The sequence below is a fragment of the Somniosus microcephalus genome, unplaced genomic scaffold (genome assembly GCF_052327205.1).
Source record: "Somniosus microcephalus isolate GS21.2 unplaced genomic scaffold, FLI_Smic_1.0 unresolved_chr7, whole genome shotgun sequence".
NCBI lineage: Eukaryota > Metazoa > Chordata > Chondrichthyes > Squaliformes > Somniosidae > Somniosus > Somniosus microcephalus.
Window position 1 is genome coordinate 25,461,764 of NW_028225185.1, and position 19,657 is coordinate 25,481,420.

The window sequence follows — 19,657 nt, forward strand, 5'->3', positions numbered from 1 at the left end:
CCATGCGGTGCTGCCCCCACTCCCTGCCCCGGGAGTGTTGGCCCCAGCCTCCCAGTGCACTGTGGCCGCTCGGTACAGGGCTCCGGCAGAAGTATCGGCGCAACCAGGAATGGTCTGAAGCAGGAAAGCTGCCACTCGAAGTGGGAGCTCAGCCTGCGCAAAGCGAAGGCAGTCTCCGCGGTGGGTGGGTCGGTGGGGTCACCGGTCGGTGGGCGGGACGGTGGGGGCGACGATGCCCGTGTGCGTTCTGACAGACTGGCCCTCCTTCGGCCAGCTCCTTCCCCAGGCGCGCATGGTTTGAAGTTCTTTCCCGAACGCGCGGGGAAATAAACAAACCAAAGCAGGAAGCCATGGGCAGCCCCCAAACCCACCAGGGACCCTCCCCTCCGCGCCAGGGTCGGATTCGGAGGGCTGGGAGAAGCTGGGTGACCGGGAACACCGTCAGCGTGATGAGAGCAGAACAGCCCACGGCCCAGGAGGCCGACCCCTGCCTCGGTACCGGGCTCTACTCGACCCACGACCCCTGCCTCGGTACCGGGCTTCCTCGCCCCCCCCGCCTGGCAGGGGGGAGTGGGGCCAAGCCTCGACGGATTCGAACGCCGTCAGTGGCGCTGACCCGAGACACAGAGCTGGTGCGCGCCCGGTGCGCTGCAGGGCCCTATAAATAAACCACTCCTTGTACTTTTTTTTTCAAAACTATACTCGTGTATAAAAAGAAAAACAAATTCATCTTCTGGTTTGAAACTGCAATTCTTTTTTCCCCCTCTCTCTCTCTCTCTCTGTGTCTCGGTGAATCGCGGCGAGCTGTCGTGACTCGGTCACAGCGTGGTGTCGGAGGTGCAGCCCCCGCCCAGCGTGGATCGGAACGCCTGCAGCTGCGAGACTCCGTGAAGGTGGACCACAGCGGCAGCCACCACCAGCACGTGGAAGATCTGGTGAGAGTGGAACTGAAAGAGAAAGGACGGGAGCAGCGTTAGCGGGATCGGCCACACGCCCCGCGTGGCGTGCTCGCTGCTAGTGAGAGGGGACCGGTTAAAGCAGTGCTTACCCAGATGTCACACTTCCCAGGGAAAAAGCGTTCTGGGATGCGAGCCGCGTAGAGTGCAACCCCCAGGATGTAGAGAATCGCCATGAGGAAGAGCCAGCCCATCTGGCCAACTGTAGCAGCTTTAATGAACCCTTCGGCAATCATGAAATGAAGTGTGGGGACAAGCCCACTGAGTCCCAGGCCCAGGAATACACCTACAGAACCAAGGAAGGGTTAGTCAGTGAACATCAGGTCTACAGCTCCCAATATCCTATCCCCATCCCATAGCTCCCATCCCATAGCTCCCAATATCCCATCCCCATCCCATAGCTCCCAATATCCCATCCCCATCCCATAGCTCCCATCCCATAGCTCCCAATATCCTATCCCCATCCCATAGCTCCCATCCCATAGCTCCCAATATCCCATCCCCATCCCATAGCTCCCATCCCATAGCTCCCAATATCCTATCCCCATCCCATAGCTCCCATCCCATAGCTCCCAATATCCTATCCCCATCCCATAGCTCCCATCCCATAGCTCCCAATATCCCATCCCCATCCCATAGCTCCCATCCCATAGCTCCCAATATCCTATCCCCATCCCATAGCTCCCAATATCCTATCCCCATCCCATAGCTCCCAATATCCTATCCCCATCCCATAGCTCCCATCCCATAGCTCCCAATATCCCATCCCCATCCCATAGCTCCCATCCCATAGCTTCCAATATCCCATCCCCATCCCATAGCTCCCATCCCATAGCTCCCAATATCCTATCCCCATCCCATAGCTCCCAATATCCTATCCCCATCCCATAGCTCCCAATATCCTATCCCCATCCCATAGCTCCCATCCCATAGCTCCCAATATCCCATCCCCATTCCATAGCTCCCAATATCCCATAGCTCCCATCCCAACCCCATCCCATAGCTCCCAATATCCCATCCCATAGTTCCCATCCCAACCCCATCCCATAGCTCCCAATATCCTATCCCCATCCCATAGCTCCCAATATCCCATCCCATAGCTCCCATCACATAGCTCCCAATATCCCATCCCCATCCCATAGCTCCCAATATCCCATCGTTCCCATCCCAACTCCATCCCATAGCTCCCATCCCATAGCTCCCAATATCCCATCCCATAGTTCCCATCCCAACTCCATCCCATAGCTCCCAATATCCCATCCCATAGTTCCCATCCCAACTCCATCCCATAGCTCCCAATATCCCATCCCCATCTCATAGCTCCCAATATCCCATCCCATAGCTCCCAATATCCTATCCCCATCCCATAGCTCCCAATATCCTATCCCCATCCCATAGCTCCCAATATCCCATTCCCATCCCATAGCTCCCAATATCCCATTCCATTCCCACAGATCCCAATATCCCATTCCCACAGCTCTTTGTTTCTGCCGATGTTTCAGCAGTGACTGGATTAATGACTCTCTCTCCCCACCCCCTCCCCGATCAGCATTGCCATGGTTACACCGAGACTGGCACTCACCGCCTGGCATCGCCGCAGTTACACAGAGACCGGCACTCACCGCCCTGGTTACACCGGGATCAACACTCACCGCCTGGTATCACAATGGTTAAACTGAGACCAGCACTCACCACCCTGCATCGCCAGGGTTACACTGAGACTGGCATCACCGCCCGGCATCGCCCGGGTTACACAGAGACCGGCAATCACCGCCCGGCATCGTCCTGGTTACACCAAGACCGGCAATCACCGCCCGGCATCGCCCTGGTTACACCGAGACCGGCAATCACCGCCCGGCATCGCCCTGGTTACACCGAGACCGGCACCCACCGCCCGGCATCGCCCTGGTTACACCAAGACCGGCACCCACCGCCTGGCATCGCCCTGGTTACACCGAGACCGGCACCCACCGTCCGGCATCGCCCTGGTTACACCGAGACCGGCACCCACCGCCCGGCATCGCCCTGGTTACACCAAGACCGGCACCCACCGCCTGGCATCGCCCTGGTTACACCGAGACCGGCACCCACCGTCCGGCATCGCCCTGGGTACACTGAGACCGGCACCCACTGCCCGGCATCGCCCCGGTTACACCAAGACCGGCACCCACCGCCCGGCATCGCCCCGGTTACACCAAGACCGGCACCCACCGCCCGGCATCGCCCCGGTTACACTGAGACTGACACTCACTGCCCTGCACTGTCACGGTTACAACACAACCGACACTCACCGGCACGTACCGCCCTGTACTGCGGCGTGGCGAAGCGGTCCCACTGCGATACGACGATGGCGGTTATTCCCAACACACAGATGATGACGAGATAGATGAGCCGGGGCTGCGGGGAGCAGTAGAAGGAGTAATATAACCAAGGCACGAAACTGCCCATGATCAGGAGAGCGATTCCAGAGTAATCTAACCTGAAGACGGGGAACACAGGCAGCAGAGTATTTCCAGACTACAATCATAGACTCACACAGCACAGGAGGAGGCCATTCGGCCCGTCCTGCCTCTGCAGGCTCTTTGATAGAGCTCTCCAATTCGTCCCACACAGACGCACAAAGCACTGTGGGAGTACCTTCACATCACGGACTACAGCGGTCCAAGAAGGCGGCTCACCACCACCTTCTCGAGGGAAGTAGGGATGGGCAATAAATGCTGCCCTTGCCTGCGACGCCCACAACCCAGGAACAAATAAAAAACACATAGACAGACACACAAATATTCTAGCCTGTAACTCACTCCTGGGTATCTGTTATTCTATATATAAACCCCCCGAACCCCTCAATTAGATTCCAGCCTGTAACTCACTCCCGGGTATCTGTTATTCTATATATAAACCCCCCGAACCCCTCGATTAGATTCCAGCCTGTAACTCACTCCCGGGTATCTGTTATTCTATATATAAACCCCCCGAACCCCTCGATTAGATTCCAGCCTGTAACTCACTCCCGGGTATCCGTTATTCTATATATAAACCCCCCGGAACCCCTCGATTAGATTCCAGCCTGTAACTCACTCCCGGGTATCTGTTATTCTATATATAAACCCCCCGAACCCCTCGATTAGATTCCAGCCTGTAACTCACTCCCGGGTATCTGTTATTCTATATATAAACCCCCCGAACTCCTCGATTAGATTCCAGTCTGTAACTCACTCCCGGGTATCTGTTAATTCTATATATAAACCCCCCGAACCCCCCGATTAGACTCCAGCCTGTAACTCACTCCCGGGTATCTGTTATTCTATATATAAACCCCCCGAACCCCTCGATTAGATTTCAGTCTGTAACTCACTCCCGGGTATCCGTTATTCTATATATAAACCCCCCGAACCCCTCGATTAGATTCCAGCCTGTAACTCACTCCCGGGTATCTGTTATTCTATATATAAACCCCCCAAACCCCTCGATTAGATTCCAGCCTGTAACTCACTCCCGGGTATCTGTTATTCTATATATAAACCCCCCGAACCCCTCGATTAGATTCCAGCCTGTAACTCACTCCCGGGTATCTGTTATTCTATATATAAACCCCCCGAACTCCTCGATTAGATTCCAGCCTGTAACTCACTCCCGGGTATCTGTTATTCTATATATAAACCCCCCGAACCCCTCGATTAGATTCCAGCCTGTAACTCACTCCCGGGTATCTGTTATTCTATATATAAACCCCCCGAACCCCTCGATTAGATTCCAGCCTGTAACTCACTCCCGGGTATCCGTTATTCTATATATAAACCCCCCGAACCCCTCGATTAGATTCCAGCCTGTAACTCACTCCCGGGTATCTGTTATTCTATATATAAACCCCCCGAACTCCTCGATTAGATTCCAGCCTGTAACTCACTCCCGGGTATCTGTTATTCTATATATAAACCCCCCGAACCCCCCGATTAGACTCCAGCCTGTAACTCACTCCCGGGTATCTGTTATTCTATATATAAACCCCCCGAACCCCTCGATTAGATTTCAGTCTGTAACTCACTCCCGGGTGTTAAGTATGTGTATTGTATTGAACAATTAACACAAAGACTTAAACGTATAACTCAAACAGGTCTTTACTGGTTGGAGGTAGGGACTATACATAGGTCTTTACTTCATGCCCACAGGCGGGAACTGAGGGGGATCAGTACCCACAGTACTATTTATACCCCTATGGCCAGGAGTGGTACTGCGTATCACTACGCCCAACAAGTAGTGCAGTCCTGTCCATAGGTTCAAAGTAGCACACATATTACATACACAACATTCCTCCCTTCCTAGCTTTACAGTCATCTCCCCATTTAACATAACGTAATAACATATATACATATATAACTTCAGGTTTACATAACAGAATAACATAGATACATAGATAACTTCATGTCAAAACAGATCACAGATTCAGTCTCTGCGGAAAACAGTTCACAGATTCAATCTCTGTGGTGGAGTCGGTTCACGTTGCTGGAGTGACTCATTCAATAGTCCTTCCATGGATTTAACAGTTTGAACTTCCGAACTGAATTGGCTCCGTTCTGAGGGACCACGTGTGTGATCTGGTAGAGGTGATAATGGTTCAGATGAGTCATCTTCTGTTTTTACTTTTCCTTTTCTGCTTCTTGGAGACTCTCTGGGCTCCATTGTCAGCTGCCACAGCTGCCAGCTGCATGCGCAGTTCCTCCTTCTCTTCCTCCTGTTTCCGTCGTAGAGCCAGCTTCTCCCGATGTTCCGTAGACTTTTGGTGCTCCTCCATGATTTCTGCACTTTGGGAGTCGAAGTTACAAGCTGGGCAGGACAGGACATCGTAATATTCGGTGTCGTCCTGAGCTAGACCAGTGAGAGGGTCGTCTATTTCCTCCATACCCAGCTGGACGTTAGCCAGCTCTTGTTCCAAATCCAGACATCTTTCCTGAAGAGACTTCTTCATGTGTACCTCTGCATCCAGCTTTTTCTGGGCTTTCAGCAAGTCGTTTACTAGTGACCTCATTTGTGATTTTAATACTTCAACTTCCTTTGGAGATTGATTGATCGGACTATGCAATCCCTCTACCGGAGCAGCTGTTTCAGCGGTCTGTTGTTCTACGTTGACGTGAGTCAGCGTACTTTTGGCATCCAAGGGCTGCTCTGTTGCAGTCATCTCAGTCTGTGTTGCCACCTCAGCTCTTCCAATAACCTTTGAGAGCTCCGAACCCCTTTCGTTTGAATATTGAAGTTCGTGTTCAAGTTTTTCCCATTTCAGAGTCCTGTCCTTCAGCATATGCAGGAGTTGGCTGACCGTTAACTCCTCTGACATCAGACGTTTTGTGTGCTCCTGCTCCATTTTCTCCATCAGCTGCTTCTGTTGTCTTTCCAGATTCTCCAACTCTATATCAAAGAACTCTTTCGTTGCATTCAACTCTTGCTCAAAACGGCGAAGCATTTGTTCTAATTGCTGTTGTAGTTTGAAATGGAGTTGAGTTCGGGCCCGGTGTCCCTCAGAAATGGGCACATCAGTAGACTTGCCAGACTCAGAATCCACAGTTAAACTATGTTGTTGTTGCTCAGTGGAATTCTGTGCTGAAACTTTGTCTTTTGCACCTGAGTTGGGCTTACCATCATCCGTTCCAGAGTCTGGGCCGACTATCTTCACCGAGTTCTCACTCGTTATTGTTTGTAGGAAATGCCAGTCCATATTCATTTTCCTAATCCACTCCCGTCCTAGTAGTGGAGGACCTCCTTCAGATATCACATATAAGTCCATTATTTGACTGTCTTCGCCCTTGTGGACCACTGCAACCTCTATTTTCCCGATGGGGTACACTCTTTGCCCCGTGTATGTTTTCAATATAATCCCCGTATCCTGTAGGGGAATATGTTGGAATAACTTTCCGTAATCTTTCTTATTTATGACCGTCAATGCCGATCCAGTGTCCAATTCCAGTTTTACTTGGACTCCTTCTATCTGAAGAGTGACCCAAATTGTCTGGAGGTCTGCACCCTTACCAGCGTTGAGTACTCTTAAGCTAGCCAGTTCATTACAGCTTAAGCTAGCCAGTTCATTACTGCTAGCGTCTGAATCGGACTCCTGTTCGGTCACCTTGTGTACCTTTGCGTATTTTCCTTGCGGTGACTTCTTGTTGCTGGTCTTCTTCCCTGACCTGCATACTCTAGCTATATGTCCAAGCCTACCACAAGTTCTACATTCTTGGTTTTTAAACCAACACTGGTTCTGATCATGCGTTGTCTTTCCACAACGATAACATTTGCCAGAACTCACACCCAATTTGTGTGCACTGAGCTCCGGTGACCGTAGCTGCATTACTGCCGTGCCTCTCGCTGCGGCTTCGTGTGCTGCTGCCATAGTGACCGCCTTCTCAAGCGTCAGCTCATTCTCCTCGAGCAGTCGCTTTTGTGTATCCTGTTTAAATAAACCACACACAAATTTGTCTCGAAGTGCCTCTGTCAGTCCCGTTCCAAACTGGCAATATTTCGCTAATTTACGCAATTCCAGCAAATAATCAGCATTGCTTTCATGCTGTAGCTGCCTTCTGTCGTAAAATTTAAATCGTTCCGCTAGCATCAGCGGCGTGGGGTTTAGATGATCTTTCAGGACAGTAACAATCTCATCGAACGTCTTATCCGCCGGTTCATCTGGTGATAACAAGTGTTTCAATTGCCCGTATGTCTTCGCACCCATTAAATTTAATAATGTTAGTGCTTTATCAGCCTCACGAATTTTATTGGCCTTACAATAATTTTTAACTCGTTCAACATATATGGCCCAATCTTCGATGTCACTATCAAAGTTGCTAATATTCCCGTGTTTAGGCATTGTAGTACTTTATCAGATTTGCAATTTCTCAGATTTTTTTTTTACTGTTATCCAAGATGGCGGCTTCCCGCTCTTGCCGTCGTCCTCCGCCCACAAAATGGCGGTTTTCCCGCTTCTGCCTTCTTCCCCAGCGGTTTTCCCGCGAAAAATGGCGGCTTTCCCGCGCTTCTCGCTCTCCCCGCCCACTTCAATGGCGGTTTTCCCGCGCTTCTCGTCGCTGACTTTCAGCCCGACTGCGGCTCTTATCTCCTGTGCGATCGCTGGTGCGCCGCCCGCCCGAAACGGTTCTCAGCCCTTATCACCGGTGCGATCGCTGGCCCGCTAAGCGCCTCCCGCTTGAAGCGGCTCCCGGCCTCTGGCTCACCCGCTCGGCGGCTCTTGCTCGCTCCCTCCCGGGCTCTGGCTTACCCGCTCGCGCCCTCCCGGGCTCTGGCTTACCCAAGAGGTTATGGAGGCTTCAGGGTCCTAATGCCTGTCGCTTCCAGTCGCTGGAAGCTGTCAGGATTTCTGCTGCCCTTCAGTTTTCAGTGGGGTGTTGAGGATTGGAACCTCTCTTCAACGTCCTGTCTTTGGACGAAGCCGCTGTGGAATAACTGCCGCAGGGTTCGAACCGACTCGTCGCCAGTGTTAAGTATGTGTATTGTATTGAACAATTAACACAAAGACTTAAACGTATAACTCAAACAGGTCTTTACTGGTTGGAGGTAGGGACTATACATAGGTCTTTACTTCATGCCCACAGGCGGGAACTGAGGGGGATCAGTACCCACAGTACTATTTATACCCCTATGGCCAGGAGTGGTACTGCGTATCACTACGCCCAACAAGTAGTGCAGTCCTGTCCAAAGGTTCAAAGTAGCACACATATTACATACACAACACCGGGTATCCGTTATTCTATATATAAACCCCCCGAACCCCTCGATTAGATTCCAGCCTGTAACTCACTCCCGGGTATCTGTTATTCTATATATAAACCCCCCGAACCCCTCGATTAGATTCCAGCCTGTAACTCACTCCCGGGTATCTGTTATTCTATATATAAACCCCCCGAACCCCTCGATTAGATTCCAGCCTGTAACTCACTCCCGGGTATCTGTTATTCTACATATAAACCCCCCGAACCCCTCGATTAGATTCCAGCCTGTAACTCATTCCCGGGTATCTGTTATTCTATATATAAACCCCCCGAACCCCTCGATTAGATTCCAGCCTGTAACTCACTCCCGGGTATCTGTTATTCTATATATAAACCCCCCGAACCCCTCGATTAGATTCTAGCCTGTAACTCACTCCCGGGTATCTGTTATTCTATATATAAACCCCCCGAACCCCTCGATTAGATTCCAGCCTGTAACTCACTCCCGGGTATCTGTTATTCTATATATAAACCCCCCGAACCCCTCGATTAGATTCCAGCCTGTAACTCACTCCCGGGTATCCGTTATTCTATATATAAACCCCCCGAACCCCTCGATTAGATTCCAGCCTGTAACTCACTCCCGGGTATCTGTTATTCTATATATAAACCCCCCGAACCCCTCGATTAGATTCCAGCCTGTAACTCACTCCCGGGTATCTGTTATTCTATATATAAACCCCCCGAACCCCCCGATTAGATTCCAGCCTGTAACTCACTCCCGGGTATCTGTTATTCTATATATAAACCCCCCCGAACCCCTCGATTAGATTCCAGCCTGTAACTCACTCCCGGGTATCCGTTATTCTATATATAACCCCCCCGAATCCCTCGATTAGACTCCAGCCTGTAACTCACTCCCGGGTATCTGTTATTCTATATATAAACCCCCCGAATCCCTCGATTAGACTCCAGCCTGTAACTCACTCCCGGGTATCTGTTATTCTATATATAAACCCCCCGAACCCCTCGATTAGATTCCAGCCTGTAACTCACTCCCGGGTATCTGTTATTCTATATATAAACCCCCCGCACTCCTCGATTAGATTCCAGCCTGTAACTCACTCCCGGGTATCTGTTATTCTATAAAAAAAAACCCCGAACCGCTCGATTAGATTCCAGCCTGTAACTCACTCCCGGGTATCTGTTATTCTATATATAAACCCCCCGCACTCCTCGATTAGATTCCAGCCTGTAACTCACTCCCGGGTATCTGTTATTCTATACATAAACCCCCCGAACCCCTTGATTAGATTCCAGCCTGTAACTCACTCCCGTGTATCTGTATTCTATATATAAACCCCCCAAACCCCTCGATTAGATTCCAGCCTGTAACTCACTCCCAGGTATCTGTTATTCTATATATAAACCCCACGCACTCCTCGATTAGATTCCAGCCTGTAACTCACTCCCGGGTATCTGTTATTCTATATATAAACCCCCCGAACCCCTCGATTAGATTCCAGCCTGTAACTCACTCCCGGGTATCTGGTATTCTATATATAAACCCCCCAAACCCCTCGATTAGATTCCAGCCTGTAACTCACTCCCGGGTATCTGTTATTCTATATCTAAACCCCCCGAACCCCTCGATTAGATTCCAGCCTGTAACTCACTCCCGGGTATCTGTTATTCTATATATAAACCCCCCGAACCCCTCGATTAGATTCCAGCCTGTAACTCACTCCCGGGTATCTGTTATTCTATATATAAACCCCCCGAACCCCTCGATTAGATTCCAGCCTGTAACTCACTCCCGGGTATCTGTTATTCTATATATAAACACCCCTGAACCCCTCGATTAGATTCCAGCCTCTAACTCACTCCCGGGTATCTGTTATTCTATATATAAACCCCCCGAACCCCTCGATTAGATTCCAGCCTGTAACTCACTCCCGGGTATCTGTTATTTTATATATAAACCCCCCCGAACCCCCCGATTAGATTCCAGCCTGTAACTCACTCCCGGGTATCTGTTATTCTATATATAAACCCCCCGAACCCCTCGATTAGATTCCAGCCTCTAACTCACTCCCGGGTATCTGTTATTTTATATATAAACACCCCCGAACCCCTCGATTAGATTCCAGCCTGTAACTCACTCCCGGGTATCTGTTATTCTATATATAAACCCACCGAACCCCTCGATTAGATTCCAGTCAGTAACTCACTCCCGGGTATCTGTTATTCTATATATAAACCCCCCGAACCCCTCGATTAGATTTTAGCCTGTAACTCACTCCCGGGTATCTGTTATTCTATATATAAACCCCCCGAACCCCTCGATTAGATTCCAGCCTGTAACTCACTCCCGGGTATCTGTTATTCTATATATAAACCCCCCGAACCCCTCGATTAGATTCCAGCCTGTAACTCACTCCCGGGTATCTGTTATTCTGTATATAAACCCCCCGAACCCCCCGATTAGATTCCAGCCTGTAACTCACTCCCGGGTATCTGTTATTCTATATATAAACCCCCCCGAACCCCTCGATTAGATTCCAGCCTGTAACTCACACCCGGGTATCCGTTATTCTATATATAACCCCCCCGAATCCCTCGATTAGACTCCAGCCTGAAACTCACTCCCGGGTATCTGTTATTCTATATATAAACCCCCCCGAACCCCTCGATTAGATTCCAGCCTGTAACTCACTCCCGGGTATCTGTTATTCTATATATAAACCCCCCGCACTCCTCGATTAGATTCCAGCCTGTAACTCACTCCCGGGTATCTGTTATTCTATATATAAACCCCCCGAACCCCTCGATTAGATTCCAGCCTGTAACTCACTCCCGGGTATCTGTTATTCTATATATAAACCCCCCGCACTCCTCGATTCGATTCCAGCCTGTAACTCACTCCCGGGTATCTGTTATTCTATATATAAACCCCCCGAACCCCTTGATTAGATTCCAGCCTGTAACTCACTCCCGGGTATCTGTATTCTATATATAAACCCCCCAAACCCCTCGATTAGATTCCAGCCTGTAACTCACTCCCGGGTATCTGTTATTCTATATATAAACCCCCCGCACTCCTCGATTAGATTCCAGCCTGTAACTCACTCCCGGGTATCTGTTATTCTATATATAAACCCCCCGAACCCCCCCCGATTAGATTCCAGCCTGTAACTCACTCCCGGGTATCTGTTATTCTATATATAAACCCCCGAACCCCTCGATTAGATTCCAGCCTGTAACTCACTCCCGGGTATCTGTTATTCTAAATATAAACCCCCCTGAACCCCTCGATTAGATTCCAGCCTGTAACTCACTCCCGGGTATCTGTTATTCTATATATAAACCCCCCGAACCCCTCGATTAGATTCCAGCCTGTAACTCACTCCCAGGTATCTGTTATTCTAAATATAAACCCCCCCTGAACCCCTCGATTAGATTCCAGCCTGTAACTCACTCCCGGGTTTCCGTTATTCTAAATACAAACCCCCTGAACCCCTCGATTAGATTCCAGCCTGTAACTCACTCCCGGGTATCTGTTATTCTATATATAAACTCCCCCGAACCACTCGATTAGATTCCAGCCTGTAACTCGCTCCCGGGTATCCGTTATTCTATATATAAACCCCCCGAACCCCCCGATTAGATTCCAGCCTGTAACTCACTCCCGGGTATCTGTTATTCTATATATAAACCCCCCGAACCCCTCGAATAGATTCCAGCCTGTAACTCACTCCCGGGTATCTGTTATTCTATATATAAACCCCCCCGAACCCCTCGAATAGATTCCAGCCTGTAACTCACTCCCGGGTATCTGTTATTCTATATATAAACCCCCCGAACCCCTCGATTAGATTCCAGCCTGTAACTCACTCCCGGGTATCCGTTATTCTATATATAAACCCCCCGAACCCCTCGATTAGATTCCAGCCTGGAACTCACTCCCGGGTATCTGTTATTCTATATATAAACCCCCCGAACCCCTCGATTAGATTCCAGCCTGTAACTCACTCCCGGGTATCTGTTATTCTATATATAAACCCCCCGAACCCCCCGATTAGATTCCAGCCTGTAACTCACTCCCGGGTATCTGTTATTCTATATATAAACCCCCCCGAACCCCTCGATTAGATTCCAGCCTGTAACTCACTCCCGGGTATCCGTTATTCTATATATATCCCCCCCGAATCCCTCGATTAGACTCCAGCCTGTAACTCACTCCCGGGTATCTGTTATTCTATATATAAACCCCCCGAATCCCTCGATTAGACTCCAGCCTGTAACTCACTCCCGGGTATCTGTTATTCTATATATAAACCCCCCGAACCCCTCGATTAGATTCCAGCCTGTAACTCACTCCCGGGTATCTGTTATTCTATATATAAACCCCCCGCACTCCTCGATTAGATTCCAGCCTGTAACTCACTCCTGGGTATCTGTTATTCTATAAAAAAAAACCCCGAACCGCTCGATTAGATTCCAGCCTGTAACTCACTCCCGGGTATCTGTTATTCTATACATAAAGCCCCCGAACCCCTTGATTAGATTCCAGCCTGTAACTCACTCCCGTGTATCTGTATTCTATATATAAACCCCCCAAACCCCTCGATTAGATTCCAGCCTGTAACTCACTCCCAGGTATCTGTTATTCTATATATAAACCCCCCGCACTCCTCGATTAGATTCCAGCCTGTAACTCACTCCCGGGTATCTGTTATTCTATATATAAACCCCCCGAACCCCTCGATTAGATTCCAGCCTGTAACTCACTCCCGGGTATCTGGTATTCTATATATAAACCCCCCAAACCCCTCGATTAGATTCCAGCCTGTAACTCACTCCCGGGTATCTGTTATTCTATATCTAAACCCCCCGAACCCCTCGATTAGATTCCAGCCTGTAACTCACTCCCGGGTATCTGTTATTCTACATATAAACCCCCCGAACCCCTCGATTAGATTCCAGCCTGTAACTCACTCCCGGGTATCTGTTATTCTATATATAAACCCCCCGAACCCCTCGATTAGATTCCAGCCTGTAACTCACTCCCGGGTATCTGTTATTCTATATATAAACACCCCTGAACCCCTCGATTAGATTCCAGCCTCTAACTCACTCCCGGGTATCTGTTATTCTATATATAAACCCCCCGAACCCCTCGATTAGATTCCAGCCTGTAACTCACTCCCGGGTATCTGTTATTTTATATATAAACCCCCCCGAACCCCCCGATTAGATTCCAGCCTGTAACTCACTCCCGGGTATCTGTTATTCTATATATAAACCCCCCGAACCCCTCGATTAGATTCCAGCCTCTAACTCACTCCCGGGTATCTGTTATTTTATATATAAACCCCCCCGAACCCCTCGATTAGATTCCAGCCTGTAACTCACTCCCGGGTATCTGTTATTCTATATATAAACCCACCGAACCCCTCGATTAGATTCCAGTCAGTAACTCACTCCCGGGTATCTGTTATTCTATATATAAACCCCCCGAACCCCTCGATTAGATTTTAGCCTGTAACTCACTCCCGGGTATCTGTTATTCTATATATAAACCCCCCGAACCCCTCGATTAGATTCCAGCCTGTAACTCACTCCCGGGTATCTGTTATTCTATATATAAACCCCCCGAACCCCTCGATTAGATTCCAGCCTGTAACTCACTCCCGGGTATCTGTTATTCTGTATATAAACCCCCCGAACCCCCCGATTAGATTCCAGCCTGTAACTCACTCCCGGGTATCTGTTATTCTATATATAAACCCCCCCGAACCCCTCGATTAGATTCCAGCCTGTAACTCACACCCGGGTATCCGTTATTCTATATATAACCCCCCCGAATCCCTCGATTAGACTCCAGCCTGAAACTCACTCCCGGGTATCTGTTATTCTATATATAAACCCCCCCGAACCCCTCGATTAGATTCCAGCCTGTAACTCACTCCCGGGTATCTGTTATTCTATATATAAACCCCCCGCACTCCTCGATTAGATTCCAGCCTGTAACTCACTCCCGGGTATCTGTTATTCTATATATAAACCCCCCGAACCCCTCGATTAGATTCCAGCCTGTAACTCACTCCCGGGTATCTGTTATTCTATATATAAACCCCCCGCACTCCTCGATTCGATTCCAGCCTGTAACTCACTCCCGGGTATCTGTTATTCTATATATAAACCCCCCGAACCCCTTGATTAGATTCCAGCCTGTAACTCACTCCCGGGTATCTGTATTCTATATATAAACCCCCCAAACCCCTCGATTAGATTCCAGCCTGTAACTCACTCCCGGGTATCTGTTATTCTATATATAAACCCCCCGCACTCCTCGATTAGATTCCAGCCTGTAACTCACTCCCGGGTATCTGTTATTCTATATATAAACCGCCCGAACCCCACGATTAGATTCCAGCCTGTAACTCACTCCCGGGTATCTGTTATTCTATATATAAACCCCCCGAACCACCCCGATTAGATTCCAGCCTGTAACTCACTCCCGGGTATCTGTTATTCTATATATAAACCCCCGAACCCCTCGATTAGATTCCAGCCTGTAACTCACTCCCGGGTATCTGTTATTCTAAATATAAACCCCCCTGAACCCCTCGATTAGATTCCAGCCTGTAACTCACTCCCGGGTATCTGTTATTCTATATATAAACCCCCCGAACCCCTCGATTAGATTCCAGCCTGTAACTCACTCCCAGGTATCTGTTATTCTAAATATAAACCCCCCCCGAAACCCCTCGATTATATTCCAGCCTGTAACTCACTCCCGGGTTTCCGTTATTCTAAATACAAACCCCCTCAACCCCTCGATTAGATTCCAGCCTGTAACTCACTCCCGGGTATCTGTTATTCTATATATAAACTCCCCCGAACCACTCGATTAGATTCCAGCCTGTAACTCGCTCCCGGGTATCCGTTATTCTATATATAAACCCCCCGAACCCCCCGATTAGATTCCAGCCTGTAACTCACTCCCGGGTATCTGTTATTCTATATATAAACCCCCCGAACCCCTCGAATAGATTCCAGCCTGTAACTCACTCCCGGGTATCTGTTATTCTATATATAAACCCCCCCGAACCCCTCGAATAGATTCCAGCCTGTAACTCACTCCCGGGTATCTGTTATTCTATATATAAACACCTCCCCCGAACCCCTCGATTAGATTCCAGCCTGTAACTCACTCGCAGGTATCCGTTATTCTATATATAAACCCCCCGAACCCCCCGATTAGATTCCAGCCTGTAACTCACTCCCGGGTATCTGTTATTCTATATATAAACCCCCCCGAACCCCTCGAATAGATTCCAGCCTGCAACTCACTCCCGGGTATCTGTTATTCTACATATAAACCCCCCGAATCCCTCGATTAGACTCCAGCCCGTAACTCACTCCCGGGTATCCGTTATTCTATATATAAACCCCCCGAACCCCTCGATTAGATTCCAGCCTGTAACTCACTCCCGAGTATCTGTTATTCTATATATAAACCCCCCGAACCACTCGATTAGATTCCAGCCTGTAACTCACTCCCGGGTATCTGTTATTCTAAATATAAACCCCCCCGAACTCCTCGATTAGATTCCAGCCTGTAACTCACTCCCGAGTATCTGTTATTCTATATATAAACCCCCGAAGCACTCGATTAGATTCCAGCTTGTAACTCACTCCCGGGTATCTGTTATTCTAAATATAAACCCCCTGAACCCCTCAATTAGATTCCAGCCTGTAACTCACTCCCGGGTATCCGTTATTCTATATATATAAACCCCCTGAACCCCTCAATTAGATTCCAGCCTGTAACTCACTCCCGGGTATCTGTTATTCTATATTTAAACCCCCGAACCCCTCGATTAGATTCCAGCCTGTAACTCACTCCCGGGTATCTGTTATTCTATATATAAACACCTCCCCCGAACCCCTCGATTAGATTCCAGCCTGTAACTCACTCCCGGGTATCTGTTATTCTAAATATAAACCCCCCCGAACCCCTCGATTAGATTCCAGCCTGTAATTCACTCCCGGGTATCTGTTATTCTAAATATAAACCCCCCGAACCCCTCGAATAGATTCCAGCCTGTAACTCACTCCCGGGTATCTGTTATTCTATATATAAACCCCCCCGAACCCCTCGAATAGATTCCAGCCTGTAACTCACTCCCGGGTATCTGTTATTCTATATATAAACTCCCCCGAACCCCCCGATTAGATTCCAGCCTGTAACTCACTCCCGGGTATCTGTTATTCTATATATAAACCCCCCGAACCCCTCGAATAGATTCCAGCCTGTAACTCACTCCCGGGTATCTGTTATTCTATATATAAACCCCCCCGAACCCCTCGAATAGATTCCAGCCTGTAACTCACTCCCGGGTATCTGTTATTCTATATATAAACACCTCCCCCGAACCCCTCGATTAGATTCCAGCCTGTAACTCACTCCCAGGTATCCGTTATTCTGTATATAAACCCCCCGAACCCCCCGATTAGATTCCAGCCTGTAACTCACTCCCGGGTATCTGTTATTCTATATGTAAACCCCCCCGAACCCCTCGAATAGATTCCAGCCTGTAACTCACTCCCGGGTATCTGTTATTCTATATATAAACCCCCCGAACCCCTCGATTAGATTCCAGCCTGTAACTCACTCCCGGGTGTCTGTTATTCTATATATAAACCCCCCGAACCCCTCGATTAGATTCCAGCCTGTAACTCACTCCCGGGTATCTGTTATTCTGTATATAAACCCCCCGAACCCCCCGATTAGATTCCAGCCTGTAACTCACTCCCGGGTATCTGTTATTCTATATATAAACCCCCCCGAACCCCTCGATTAGATTCCAGCCTGTAACTCACACCCGGGTATCCGTTATTCTATATATAACCCCCCCGAATCCCTCGATTAGACTCCAGCCTGTAACTCACTCCCGGGTATCTGTTATTTTATATATAAACCCCCCCGAACCCCTCGATTAGATTCCAGCCTGTAACTCACTCCCGGGTATCTGTTATTCTATATATAAACCCCCCGCACTCCTCGATTAGATTCCAGCCTGTAGCTCACTCCCGGGTATCTGTTATTCTATATATAAACCCCCCGAACCCCTCGATTAGATTCCAGCCTGTAACTCACTCCCGGGTATCTGTTATTCTATATATAAACCCCCCGCACTCCTCGATTCGATTCCAGCCTGTAACTCACTCCCGGGTATCTGTTATTCTATATATAAACCCCCCGAACCCCTTGATTAGATTCCAGCCTGTAACTCACTCCCGGGTATCTGTATTCTATATATAAACCCCCCAAACCCCTCGATTAGATTCCATCCTGTAACTCACTCCCGGGTATCTGTTATTCTATATATAAACCCCCCGCACTCCTCGATTAGATTCCAGCCTGTAACTCACTCCCGGGTATCTGTTATTCTATATATAAACCCCCGAACCCCACGATTAGATTCCAGCCTGTAACTCACTCCCGGGTATCTGTTATTCTATATATAAACCCCCCGAACCCCCCCGATTAGATTCCAGCCTGTAACTCACCCCCGGGTATCTGTTATTCTATATATAAACCCCCGAACCCCTCGATTAGATTCCAGCCTGTAACTCACTCCCGGGTATCTGTTATTCTAAATATAAATCCCCCTGAACCCCCCGATTAGATTCCAGCCTGTAACTCACTCCCGGGTTTCCGTTATTCTAAATACAAACCCCCTGAACCCCTCGATTAGATTCCAGCCTGTAACTCACTCACGGATATCTGTTATTCTATATATAAACTCCCCCGAACCACTCGATTAGATTCCAGCCTGTAACTCGCTCCCGGGTATCCGTTATTCTATATATAAACCCCCCGAACCCCTCGATTAGATTCCAGCCTGTAACTCACTCCCAGGTATCTGTTATTCTAAATATAAACCCCCCCTGAACCCCTCGATTAGATTCCAGCCTGTAACTCACTCCCGGGTTTCCGTTATTCTAAATACAAACCCCCTGAACCCCTCGATTAGATTCCAGCCTGTAACTCACTCCCGGATATCTGTTATTCTATATATAAACTCCCCCGAACCACTCGATTAGATTCCAGCCTGTAACTCGCTCCCGGGTATCCGTTATTCTATATATAAACCCCCCGAACCCCCCGATTAGATTCCAGCCTGTAACTCACTCCCGGGTATCTGTTATTCTATATATAAACCCCCCGAACCCCTCGAATAGATTCCAGCCTGTAACTCACTCCCGGGTATCTGTTATTCTATATATAAACCCCCCCGAACCCCTCGAATAGATTCCAGCCTGTAACTCACTCCCGGGTATCTGTTATTCTATATATAAACACCTCCCCCGAACCCCTCGATTAGATTCCAGCCTGTAACTCACTCCCAGGTGTCCGTTATTCTATATATAAACCCCCCGAACCCCCCGATTAGATTCCAGCCTGTAACTCACTCCCGGGTATCTGTTATTCTATATATAAACCCCCCGAATCCCTCGATTAGACTCCAGCCTGTAACTCACTCCCGGGTATCCGTTATTCTATATATAAACCCCCCGAACCCCTCGATTAGATTCCAGCCTGTAACTCACTCCCGAGTATCTGTTATTCTATATATAAACCCCCCGAACCACTCGATTAGATTCCAGCCTGTAACTCACTCCCGGGTATCTGTTATTCTAAATATAAACCCCCCCGAACTCCTCGATTAGATTCCAGCCTGTAACTCACTCCCGAGTATCTGTTATTCTATATATAAACCCCCGAAGCACTCGATTAGATTCCAGCTTGTAACTCACTCCCGGGTATCTGTTATTCTAAATATAAACCCCCTGAACCCCTCAATTAGATTCCAGCCTGTAACTCACTCCCGGGTATCCGTTATTCTATATATATAAACCCCCTGAACCCCTCAATTAGATTCCAGCCTGTAACTCACTCCCGGGTATCTGTTATTC

The 19,657-nt window shown here is 48.7% G+C and overlaps 1 protein-coding gene across 2 annotated transcripts in view; it reads right to left on the reverse strand.

Moving 5' to 3' along the window:
- Positions 1-720: 720 nt before the first annotated feature.
- LOC147086640 (adiponectin receptor protein 1-like) overlaps positions 721-19,657 on the reverse strand; it is a 66,842-nt gene continuing 47,905 nt past the window's right edge. For both annotated transcript variants that reach the window (XM_085978779.1, XM_085978780.1), the window contains exons 6-8: positions 3,248-3,435; positions 1,049-1,242; positions 721-947 (exon numbers count right to left, since the gene is read on the reverse strand). In XM_085978779.1, coding sequence (XP_085834905.1) covers positions 819-947; positions 1,049-1,242; positions 3,248-3,435 — 511 coding nt within the window. In that variant the 3' untranslated portion in view covers positions 721-818. The remainder of the gene's footprint in view (positions 948-1,048; positions 1,243-3,247; positions 3,436-19,657) is intronic.